Source organism: Ranitomeya imitator, chromosome 9 (assembly GCF_032444005.1).
Source record: "Ranitomeya imitator isolate aRanImi1 chromosome 9, aRanImi1.pri, whole genome shotgun sequence".
Lineage (NCBI taxonomy): Eukaryota > Metazoa > Chordata > Amphibia > Anura > Dendrobatidae > Ranitomeya > Ranitomeya imitator.
In genome coordinates, this window is record NC_091290.1 from 142039107 (window position 1) to 142050590 (window position 11484).

Here is an 11484-nt window from a genome sequence, read left to right on the forward strand (position 1 = left end):
AATGGGAGAACTAGAAATCTCAGCATAACAGCAGATGTACCTTATCTAAAGATGTGAAGCCTAAAATCTGCAACAAAATCCACAAGACACGTATGGGGGATAACATCAATGTGATTTGATACTGCAACATGTGGACTCATGGATTCAAAGAGAATACTCAAATATAACATCCACTATAATACTGCTCATATGTACAAGAATATAACTACTATAATACTGCTCCTATGTACAAGAATATAACTACTATAATACTGCCCCTATGTACAAGAATATAACTACTATAATACTGCCCCCTATGTACAAGAATATAACTACTATAATACTGCTCCTATGTACAAGAATATAACTACTATAATACTGCCCCTATGTACAAGAATATAACTACTATAATACTGCTCCTATGTACAAGAATATAACTACTATAATACTGCCCTTATGTACAAGAATATAACTACTATAATACTGCTCCTATGTACAAGAATATAACTACTATAATACTGCCCCCTATGTACAAGAATATAACTACTATAATACTGCCCCCTATGTACAAGAATATAACTACTATAATACTGCTCCTATGTACAAGAATATAACTACTATAATACCGCCTCCTATGTACAAGAATATAACTACTATAATACTGCCCCCTATGTACAAGAATATAACTACTATAATACTGCTCCTATGTACAAGAATATAACTACTATAATACCGCCTCCTATGTACAAGAATATAACTACTATAATACTGCTCCTATGTACAAGAATATAACTACTATAATACTGCCCTTATGTACAAGAATATAACTACTATAATACTGCTCCTATGTACAAGAATATAACTACTATAATACTGCCCCTATGTATAAGAATATAACTACTATAATACTGCTCCTATGTACAAGAATATAACAACTATAATACTGCCTCCTATGTACAAGTATATAACTACTATAATACTGCTCCTATGTACAAGAATATAACTACTATAATACTGCTCCTATGTACAAGAATATAACTACTATAATACTGCTCCTATGTACAAGAATATAACTACTATAATACTGCCCCTATGTACAAGAATATAACAACTATAATACTGCCTCCTATGTACAAGTATATAACTACTATAATACTGCTCCTATGTACAAGAATATAACTACTATAATACTGCTCCTATGTACAAGAATATAACAACTATAATACTGCCTCCTATGTACAAGTATATAACTACTATAATACTGCTCCTATGTACAAGAATATAACTACTATAATACTGCTCCTATGTACAAGAATATAACTACTATAATACTGCTCCTATGTACAAGAATATAACTACTATAATACTGCTCCTATGTACAAGAATATAACAACTATAATACTGCCCCTATGTACAGGAATATAACTACTATAATACTGCCCCCTATGTACAAGAATATAACTACTATAATACTGCCCCCTATGTACAAGAATATAACAACTATAATGCTGCTCCTATGTACAAGCATATAACTACTATAATACTGCCCCCTATGTACAAGAATATAACTACTATAATACTGCCCCTGTGTACAAGAATATAATTTTCACCAACCCTTACAATAAATTCGTCTCTTATTATAGGAGCCATCACTCTCAAACTCCTTATTATATGGTAATGGCTGGAAACCCTTGAGATAGGGCATACGTCACCAATGTCGGCACTTTCCTTAGAATTGTGTCAGATTTACAGATCAGGATTGTAGACCCTTCATTTTATACGTCACTCACACAGGGCTGCTTGTATGTGAATCGTCCGCTGTGAATGAACTGTCGTGATCGGCTGAAGTAACGACTTAGCAACGGAGCTGACCATTTTGTTGTAAAGTCAGAATTTAATTTTGCCTCTGTACAGAATTTACAGCCTGCGGATATTTGCCTTTACATTAAATACCGGATGGAGACGAACATCACAATCACTTTATACAGCAGAAATTATTCCCGACAAACTCGGTGGTTTATTAAAGTGTCGGACTCTGAAATTTTAAAAGCACAAAATGCATCAGAATCAAACCCTCAGGGAACAGGTGAAAGTTCAGCCGACGACCACTAGGTCTTCGGAGGGGAACTCGTAGTAGGGAACCTCGAGGTTGAGCGGCGCAGGGCCCTTTCTAATTCTACCGGAGGCATCGTAGTGAGAGCCGTGGCAAGGACAGTAGTATCCTCCATAGTCTCCGGCGTTGGCAATGGGCACGCAACCAAGATGGGTGCAGACTCCGATCAGGATGGCCCACTCTGGTTTCTTCACCCGGTCCAGGTCGTGCTGAGGGTCTCGCAACTCGCTTAACTCAACCTGAGCCTCCTGCTCAATCTCCTTGGGGGTCCTGTGGCGGATGAACAGGGGCTTGCCTCGCCACTTGAAGCACATATTCTTGCCTTCGGGGATGTCGGAGAGCTTGACCTCGATTTTGGACAAGGCCAGAACGTCGGCTGAGGCGCTCATGCTGGAGACAAACTGGGAGACGACGTTCTTGGCCACGTAGGCTGTGGCGACAGTGGTGACACCGGTGACCAGGTAGGAGAAGCCCTTCCTGGCATCGTCGCTGGGGCGAGAAGGTTTTCTGCTGTCTGCGACTTCTGGGCGGCGGTAATCGGAAAATTCAGGTACGGTGACATCGCTGTGCAAGAAGCGAATGGTGGCGGGTCCTGCGGGAAAAACAATAGAGGAGAAGGAAAATGTAGAGAAGGGAACCCTGACACATTTAGGTTAGGGCCACACAGACTGCGATGATGTACAGCCATGACAGTGCGCTGGGGTCATACCCTGCACTGCAAGTCGCATGTAGCGAAACCTCAGACATCAAAGTCTCGTGTGACCTGCCGGAAATTTTTGGTACGACAAATGGTTAAGGTAGAGCGAATAGTGTCAGCTTGAGTCGCCAGGCCACACGTGCACGGCCGGCGGAGGTCTCAGAGGTAGAAGATGCGCCTATCTTGGGGTCATAGTCGATACCGAACTTTCCTTTACTCCCTATATCCGATCACTCACTCGCTCCTGTCACCTGCATCTTAAAAACATCTCCAGAATCTGACCTTTTCTCACCTTTGAAACTGCTAAGACTCTTACTGTCGCTCTTATTCATTCCCGTCTGGACTACTGCAACTCTCTTCAGATCGGTCTCCCTCTTTCCAAACTTTCTCCTCTCCAATCCATCTTGAATGCTGCAGCCAGGGTCATATTTCTGTCCAGCCGCTTCACCGATGCCTCCATCTTGTGCCAGTCATTACACTGGCTACCCATTCGCTACAGGGTCCAGTATAAACTCATCTCTCTCACCCACAAAGCTCTCCACAGTTCTGCACCACCTTATATCTCCTCTCTCATCTCCGTCTATCGCCCAACACGTGCCCTCCGTTCTACAAATGACCTAAGACTAACATCCCCCATAATCCGAACCTCGCACCTCCGTGTCCAAGACTTCTCTCGTGCTGCGCCAGCTCTCTGGAATGCACTTCCCCAGACGATCAGACTGATACCTAGCCCCGACCTAGTCAAGCGCGCTTTAAAAACCCATCTCTTCAAACAAGCCTACCACATCAACTACTCTGTAAACTAACTTTGTCCTGTTCCCTCCTTCCAAATATTACTCTGAATCTGCACCCTACTATTCATCTGTCTCCACACCCTCCATGCACACGATAACTGCACTTGATACTTGACTATTGCACTTATACACACGGGCTGATGACCGGATCAAGCAGCTTTATATGAAAATCCCTATTTATTATAATTGCCAGACCTGAAATAACAAGCACTTTTCACCTATTGTGTCCCCCCTCATTTCCTTGTAGATTGTAAGCTTGCGAGCAGGGACCTCACCCCTAATGTCACTGTTTAAATTGTCTTAACTCGTACTGAATTTATTGTCTGTACATGTCCCCGCTTAACTGTAAAGTGTTGGCGCTATATAAAAAAAAATTATTATTATTATTATCACCAGAATGAGAGTCCCAGTGTCTCCCAATCCAGCCACCTCTCCACTCATTGCTGCTTACATGTAGGCCTCAATGGCAGGTCGAGAGACCCCTGTGGTCCTAGAGGTGGATTTCATACACCCCGATGCACTGGACACACCAGGAACGGGAGAATCGGCTCCTACCCGACATCATCCGAGGCTCTTCTTATGATCAGCCAGTCTGGTGTGATGTCACATGCGTTACGGTGCAGCGATGACATCACTCCAGGAAGGAAATCCAAAAGAAGAGCCGTGGATGATGTCAGACAGGTGGGGGCTCTCATCCAGCAACCGTCACGGTGGTGGACTCGACTGGGATGTGCGAGTTCATTCTAGTGGACACTGTGCCGGGGGGCGGAGGTGGGGTTGTTAACCTGCAGATATGGGGTCCGTTCTCAGACCCCCGCTGCTGAGCGTCATTCCTCCTGGCAGCGGTCGGGTTTCAGTCACCCAGCACGGTCCGGTCCTCCCACGACAAAGCCCAGTGCACACCGTCACCCGCAGACCGCGCAGGCTCGGGGGGACGTCATGATGTAAAGATGAGCAGCACGGAAGCACCGAGGCTCTCAGCCGAACCGGCGGAGCAGGACACGAGCGAGCGGCAGATAAGGGAAAGGAGGAAGTGAACTATAGGGGACGAGATCTGGAGCTGCTACCCGATCACTGACAGGACCATTATGAGTGTATATAAGCAGAAAACAGAGGCCATTAAAGGGACCTGCCACCGCAGAGGTCGCAAATGTGTATATTAAGCATCCCTATAGCTGCATCTAAATGTGTTCGACACAGACAAACCCTTTAAGGAGTTAAAGGCAACCTGTCCACACACTTACACATGACAGCGTGGTCTGACTTGCCCCCCTGTGATCATGACACCTTTTCTGTACAGATCCCACGCTCCAGTGACAAGAAATCTGGTGTGGAAGAGATATGCAAAACCAGGAGAGAACAGTTCATGGCCACGCCCCCAATGCACTTCCTACCTGATTTGCATACATCTTATTTCTCACCTCAGATCTCTACTGAAAAGGTCTGTCATAAGGAGACCAGGGACATCACTTAAAGGGGTTGCCCAGCCTTAGGATATTACTGCATGTAAGTGTGAGGTGATAATGTGACTACCCCTTTAACTGAGGAGCGCAGGACCCTCACCAGATATAGTGACACAGGCGCAAGAAAAGCGATAAAACTACAATTCCCAGCAGCCCCCGCCACGCAGATAGCGCAGAACACGACGGAGGCATGCTGGGAGGTGTAGTCCTAACACACGGATAGCTGGGCCTCAGTCTCACCATTGATGCCGGCGGTGGCGGACACGGCTCCGGTCGCGGCTTGTCCGCTCAGCGTTTCCCGGCTGAGGAACGGCCTCTTCAGGTCGAGCAGGACCTTATCGCCGTGCAGGACGGCTCCGGAGACCAGCGGCTTCAGCTGCCCGGCCACCGCGTACGAGGTGGCCGACAGGTAAGGAGAGAAGGCGCCGGAGCGGGCTGTGAGGGACAACATGGCTGCTGCGGGGACGGCGCGCCGGTCACAGCGACCTTTCTCAGGAACAGGAAGTGACGTACAGGCCCAGGGGCGTGATGACGTCAGGAGCGCGCTCCGTGAGGCGTCTGAAGCGCGTCTACGAGTCTGTCAGGAAAGGGGGGGCGTGGTCAGGAGGAAAAAAAAGGCGCCAAAAATCTAAACTTCTTCAAAACCAATAATTTTCATTTGTATCTTTCATTATTTTCTAAGTATTTGCCATAAACATGCAGAAATCAAAGAAAAGAAAATAGTGCAGTTGCTCATAGCGGCCAATCTCATCCCTCCTGTGATTGGTCAGAAGATGATAAAATCTGATTGGTTGCTCAGTGACTCCACATGTTGGAAGTGACTCTATCGGGTGACACTGAGTCTAGTCTCAGAAAAAAAAGGCCAAGAAAGCAAAAATTCTGCTAGGGTGTGTAAACTTTTGAACACAGCTGTATGTATATGTATAGCGTAGGACTGGAGCACCTTGGGCCCACCAGAGAAAATCATTCTAGGGGCCCACTATGTAGCTACATAGAAATAAATACACAACCACAAATTGTGTGGTAAAACACGCTAATAGCAGAGTATAATATGCGGTAGTACACGTTTTAATTATGTAGCAGTCTACCACCCTACCCGTGCCCTCCGCTCCGCTGATGACCTCAGGTTAGCATCCTCAATAATCAGAACCTCCCACTCCCGTCTCCAAGACTTTACACGTGCTGCGCCGATTCTTTGGAATGCACTACCTAGGATAATACGATTAATCCCCAATCCCCACAGTTTTAAGCGTGCCCTAAAAACTCATTTGTTCAGACTGGCCTACCGCCTCAATGCATTAACCTAACGATCCCTGTGTGGCCTATATTAAAAAAAAAAAAAAAAATTAATTAACTGGTTCATGCAGCTTTACATGAACACCCAAGCCTTACACTATGGCTGGTCCGAATAACTATAGCAATTGTTACCATCCACCTCTCGTGTCTCCCCTTTTCCTCATAGTATGTAAGCTTACGAGCAGCAGGGCCCTCATTCCTCTTGGTATCTGTTTTGAACTGTATTTCTGTTATGCTGTAATGTCTATTGTATGTACAAGTCCCCTCTATAATTTGTAAAGCGCTGCGGAATATGTTGGCGCTATATAAATAAAAATTATTATTATTATTATTATAGCAGGGGTTGGGGCAGCCCCCTCATAGAATATACAGCAGCCCCCCTCATAGAATATAATGTAGCCCCTCATAGAATATAGTGCAGCCCCCCTCATAGAATATAATGTAGCCCCTCATAGAATATAGTGCAGCCCCCCTCATAGAATATAATGTAGCCCCTCATAGAATATAGTGCAGCCCCCCTCATAGAATATAATGTAGCCCCTCATAGAATATAGTGCAGCCCCCCTCAAAGAATATAATGTAGCCCCTCATAGAATATAGAGCAGCCCCCCTCATAGAATATAATGTAGCCCCTCATAGAATATAGTGCAGCCCCCCTCATAGAATATAATGTAGCCCCTCATAGAATATAGTGCAGCCCCCCTCATAGAATATAATGTAGCCCCTCATAGAATATAGTGCAGCCCCCTCATAGAATATAATGTAGCCCCTCATAGAATATAGTGCAGCCCCCTCATAGAATATAATGTAGCCCCTCATAGAATATAGCGCAGCCCCCCTCAGAATATAATGTAGCCCCTCATAGAATATAGTGCAGCCCCCCTCATGGAATATAGCGCAGCCCCCCTCATGGAATATAGCGCAGCCCCCCTCATAGAATATAATGTAGCCCCCTCATAGAATATAATGTATCCCCTCATAGAATATAGCGCAGCCCCCCTCATAGAATATAATGTAGCCCCTCATAGAATATAGCGCAGCCCCCCTCATGGAATATAGCGCAGCCCCCCCTCATAGAATATAATGTAGCCCCCTCATAGAATATAATGTATCCCCTCATAGAATATAGCGCAGCCCCCCTCATAGAATATAGCACAGCCCCCCTCATAGAATATAGCACAGCCCCCCTCATAGAATATAGTGCACCCCCCCTCATGGAATATAGCGCAGCCCCCCTCTTAGAATATAATGTAGCCCCCTCATAGAATATAATGCAGCCCCCCTCATAGAATATAGTGCAGCCCCCTCATGGAATATCATGTAGCCCCCTTCATGGAATATAGTGCAGCCCCCTTCATGGAATATAATGCAGCCCCCTCATGGAATATAATGCAGCCCCCCTCATGGAATATAATGCAGCCCCCTCATGGAATATAATACAGCCCCCCTCATGGAATATAATGCAGCCCCCTCATGGAATATAATGTAGCCCCCCTCATGGAATATAATGCAGCCCCCTCATGGAATATAGTGCAGCCCCATTCATGGAATATAATGCAGCCCCCCTCATGGAATATAATGCTACCCCCCTCATGGAATATAATGCAGCCCCCTCATGGAATATAATGTAGCCTTCCTCATGGAATATAATGTAACCCCCCTCATAGAATATAATGCAGACCCCTCATGGAATATAATGCAGCCCCCCTCATAGAATATAATGTAGCCCCCCTCATTGAATATAATACAGCCCCCTCATTGAATATAATGCAGCCCTCATGATATATAATGCAGCCCCCCTCATGGAATATAATGCAGCCCCCCTCATGGAATATAATGCAGCCCCCCTCATAGAATATAATGTAGCCCTCCTCATTGAATATAATGCAGCCCCCTCATTGAATATAATGCAGCCCTCATGATATATAATGCAGCCCCTCATGGAATATAATGTGGCCTCCCTCATGAAATATAATGTAGCCCTCCCTCATTGAATATAATGTAGCCCATAGGGCATAATGCAGCCCCCCTCATATAGTATTATGTAGCCCCCTGAGAGAATAATGCAGCCCCCAAGCAAAATTTATTGCAGCCCCCCACAGAATATAATGTAGCCCCCTCAAAGTATAATGCAGCTCCCCTCGTAGGGTATAATACAGCCCCCTCCACCTCCATCATTGTCCTCATCACCACCTTCATCATTGCACATTCCACCTCACCATCATTTTCCTTTCCACCACCTCCATCATTGCTTTCTCCCCCACCACCCCATAATTGCCCATTCCAACACCTCCATCATTGCCTCATCCCCCACCACCATTATTGTCCTTTCCACCACAACCATCATTGCCTTCTCCCCTATCATTGCCTCCTCCCCCACCACTCCCATCATCCTTTCCACCACCACCAACATTGCATTCTCCCCCACCATTCCCATCACTGCTCTCTCCATCACCCACATCATTGCCAATCTCTAGTACACACACACAGCACCGCACCACATACTCATGCAGGCAGACAAATAGACACAGCAACACTCACCTCTCCGCACATTCCCCGCAGCCACAGCACATCCAGGAAGCAGCATCTTCAGCGCCGGCAGCTTTCTCTCTGAAACAGCTGCACTGAATGATGACGTCATCCAGCCGCGCTATGTCAGACAGGAAGCGCCGGGCAGCGGACAAGAAGCAGGATGGCATCGGATCCCTGCAGCTCCGCTTCTCTGCCAAGCTGCAGGGATTAGCCGCCTTGCAGGGGCCCACCTCTGGGGCCCCAGTGCAGCCACTCCGGATTTACATGCGGGCAGTGTTGGCCTCAGCCTGCGGCTAACGCTGCCCGCTATGTGAAATGAATGCTCACTCCTCTCCACGCCCATTGGGAAAGCGTGAACATTCGTTTCTCTTTAGCAGCGGGGACAGGCTCCTGTCTCCAGCTGCTGCTGCTCAGCTGGCATCGGGCGGGCCCTCCTAACTCAGGGGCCCCATAGCTGCTGGGTGTGCCGCTATTAGCGACACGCCGGGGGACTCTGGAGCAGTGGGGGCCCTAGGCAGCTGCTGGCCAATATGCCAGCAGGTGTCAGTGCCTGGGCACTGAATTCTCCGGTTGGCCAGTCCGACCCTGTGTACATATATATATATATATATATATATATATATATATATATATATATATATATAGTACAGAGCAAAAGTTTGGACACACCTTCTCATTTAAAGATCTTTCTGTATTTTCATGACTATAAAAATTGTACATTCACACTGGATATATATATCCAGATATATATACTGTGTCTGAAGAATTAATGTGGGATCATTCTAGGCACATATGTAGTCACCACTATGGGGGATCCTGTTGATAATAGGCCTTAGGATTTCGACACAGATTCTCCTTATCACGTCGACTCCCATTCGGTATTCATGGCATGTGAATAGATTTTTGTGACCCCCATGGAAAGGATGCTAATCCACATGGCCAAAAAAGCCATCAGTGAGAAGAATGAGTGTTTTTAAGGAGTTTTCTCATTTTACTATATAGGTACAATTGAAAAGTACTTGCAAAAACAAACAACTTTGCAAGTTACGCCTTATTAAAAATCCTCTCTATGCTCGAGAAAGGAAGGAGTTCTCATTTTATTGTTGCCTAGGTAACCAGCCACTGCTGCAGTCTATCAAAGGTGGCCAGTTTCCTAGGCGAGGAGCATGACACTTACGGGAATGACCCTCTTAAAGACGTTTCCTGACACACTTGTTTGACCCCATTTTGCCATGTTGGCGATGCGTATGTTGTTGCATACTGGCTTGAAGTAAAGTGGGGTGTTTAGTTATGTGTCTCATTTGGGGCATGCTTTAAAAGGTCTGTGCGGTAACACGTGAGTCTGTTCTGCCGAGACGACACTCGCCAATGCTCGATCGAGCATCGGGGTGCTCGGGTATGCTCCTTAATCGATCGAAGAGGACGTGGTGTTGATGGTGCACGCAGAGGCCGTGGGTCAAGTGAAGCTGTGCCTACTGTGGGAACACAACTATCATCATGCGGCCTTTGATCATATTTTTTAGAGGGTCATCATGCGGCCCTCGCTCTTAATGCCCTCCTTCATAATTTTTGCAGGATGTGTATGAGGCCTATCCCATGTTATGTCCATTTCAGCCATTTTCCCTCCCCCCCCCCACCAGCCCTTCTTTTAAGGTCTTTGGAAAAAAATGCTCCAGTCTCCCATTTACATCCTTTATACTCGGTACCCGATTGGCGCCCGCCCGAGCGTCCGACCTGCTCGATCATCACTAATATTTGCGTATCATTTACTCTTTGCAGGAATCCAGAAATTCTGATAATCTGGCTTATCCAGTTTTTGCCATTTTATGGTCCTTAGATAATAATTGTTAATTAGCAATCACTGTACAAGCATACGGGACTGGACGTCTGCGCACTTTGGACCACAAATTAGAGCACTTTTCCATGATTATTCATTTGATGGTCGGGTACCAGTTGTATAGGGATTACAGGAAGTACAAAAAACTGCCCAATTCGGTTTTGCATGTGTCGCGTTGCTGTGCTTTACTCCTGCGCAGATCACTACGTGCGGGAAAATTGTTCCGTGCAGTAGAAACAACTAAGTGACGGACTGGGATCTGCTACATGTGTCACACTCCGTGACGCCAGTATAACGAGTGCAGAAAAGGCCATGTAATGAGATAACGAAGATCCTGGGAAGCGTCAACTCGGAAATCTATGGCGTACAGGCGGAACATAATATATCGCTTATTATTATATTAACCCTTACCTACCCCGCAGGGCGCAGAGCCTGGCGGAGTGTGGGCAGCCAGTGCCCGGGACACGGACAGCATATAGCATCCCTAGCTCCCCAAGTCCCTTACATCTTGTCCAGTATTCAACCCTTTATTCCCAGACCACATGCTTTCTATTTTTAGGAAAATACTGATATGATTACTTTTTGCCCTTTGGCCCCATAGCTACAGGTGCATTTCACAAAATTAGAATATCATCAAAAAGTTAATTTATTTCAGTTCTTCAATTCAAAAAGTGAAACTCCCATATTATATAGAGTAATTACAAACAGATTGATCTGTTTCAAGTGTTTTTTTTTTCTGTTAATGTTGATGATTATGGCTTACAGCCAATGAA

At 45.7% G+C, this 11484-nt stretch overlaps 1 protein-coding gene across 1 annotated transcript; it reads right to left on the reverse strand.

Annotated features, from left to right (window-relative positions):
• Window positions 1–1853: 1853 nt before the first annotated feature.
• Window positions 1854–5561, reverse strand: UQCRFS1 (ubiquinol-cytochrome c reductase, Rieske iron-sulfur polypeptide 1). Its single transcript, XM_069739288.1, has 2 exons — window positions 5287–5561; window positions 1854–2684 (listed from the first exon to the last, which is right to left on the reverse strand). Exons 1-2 carry the CDS (start codon window positions 5495–5497, stop codon window positions 2074–2076), a joined length of 822 nt encoding a protein of 273 aa, XP_069595389.1. The 5' UTR covers window positions 5498–5561; the 3' UTR covers window positions 1854–2073.
• Window positions 5562–11484: the final 5923 nt, after the last annotated feature.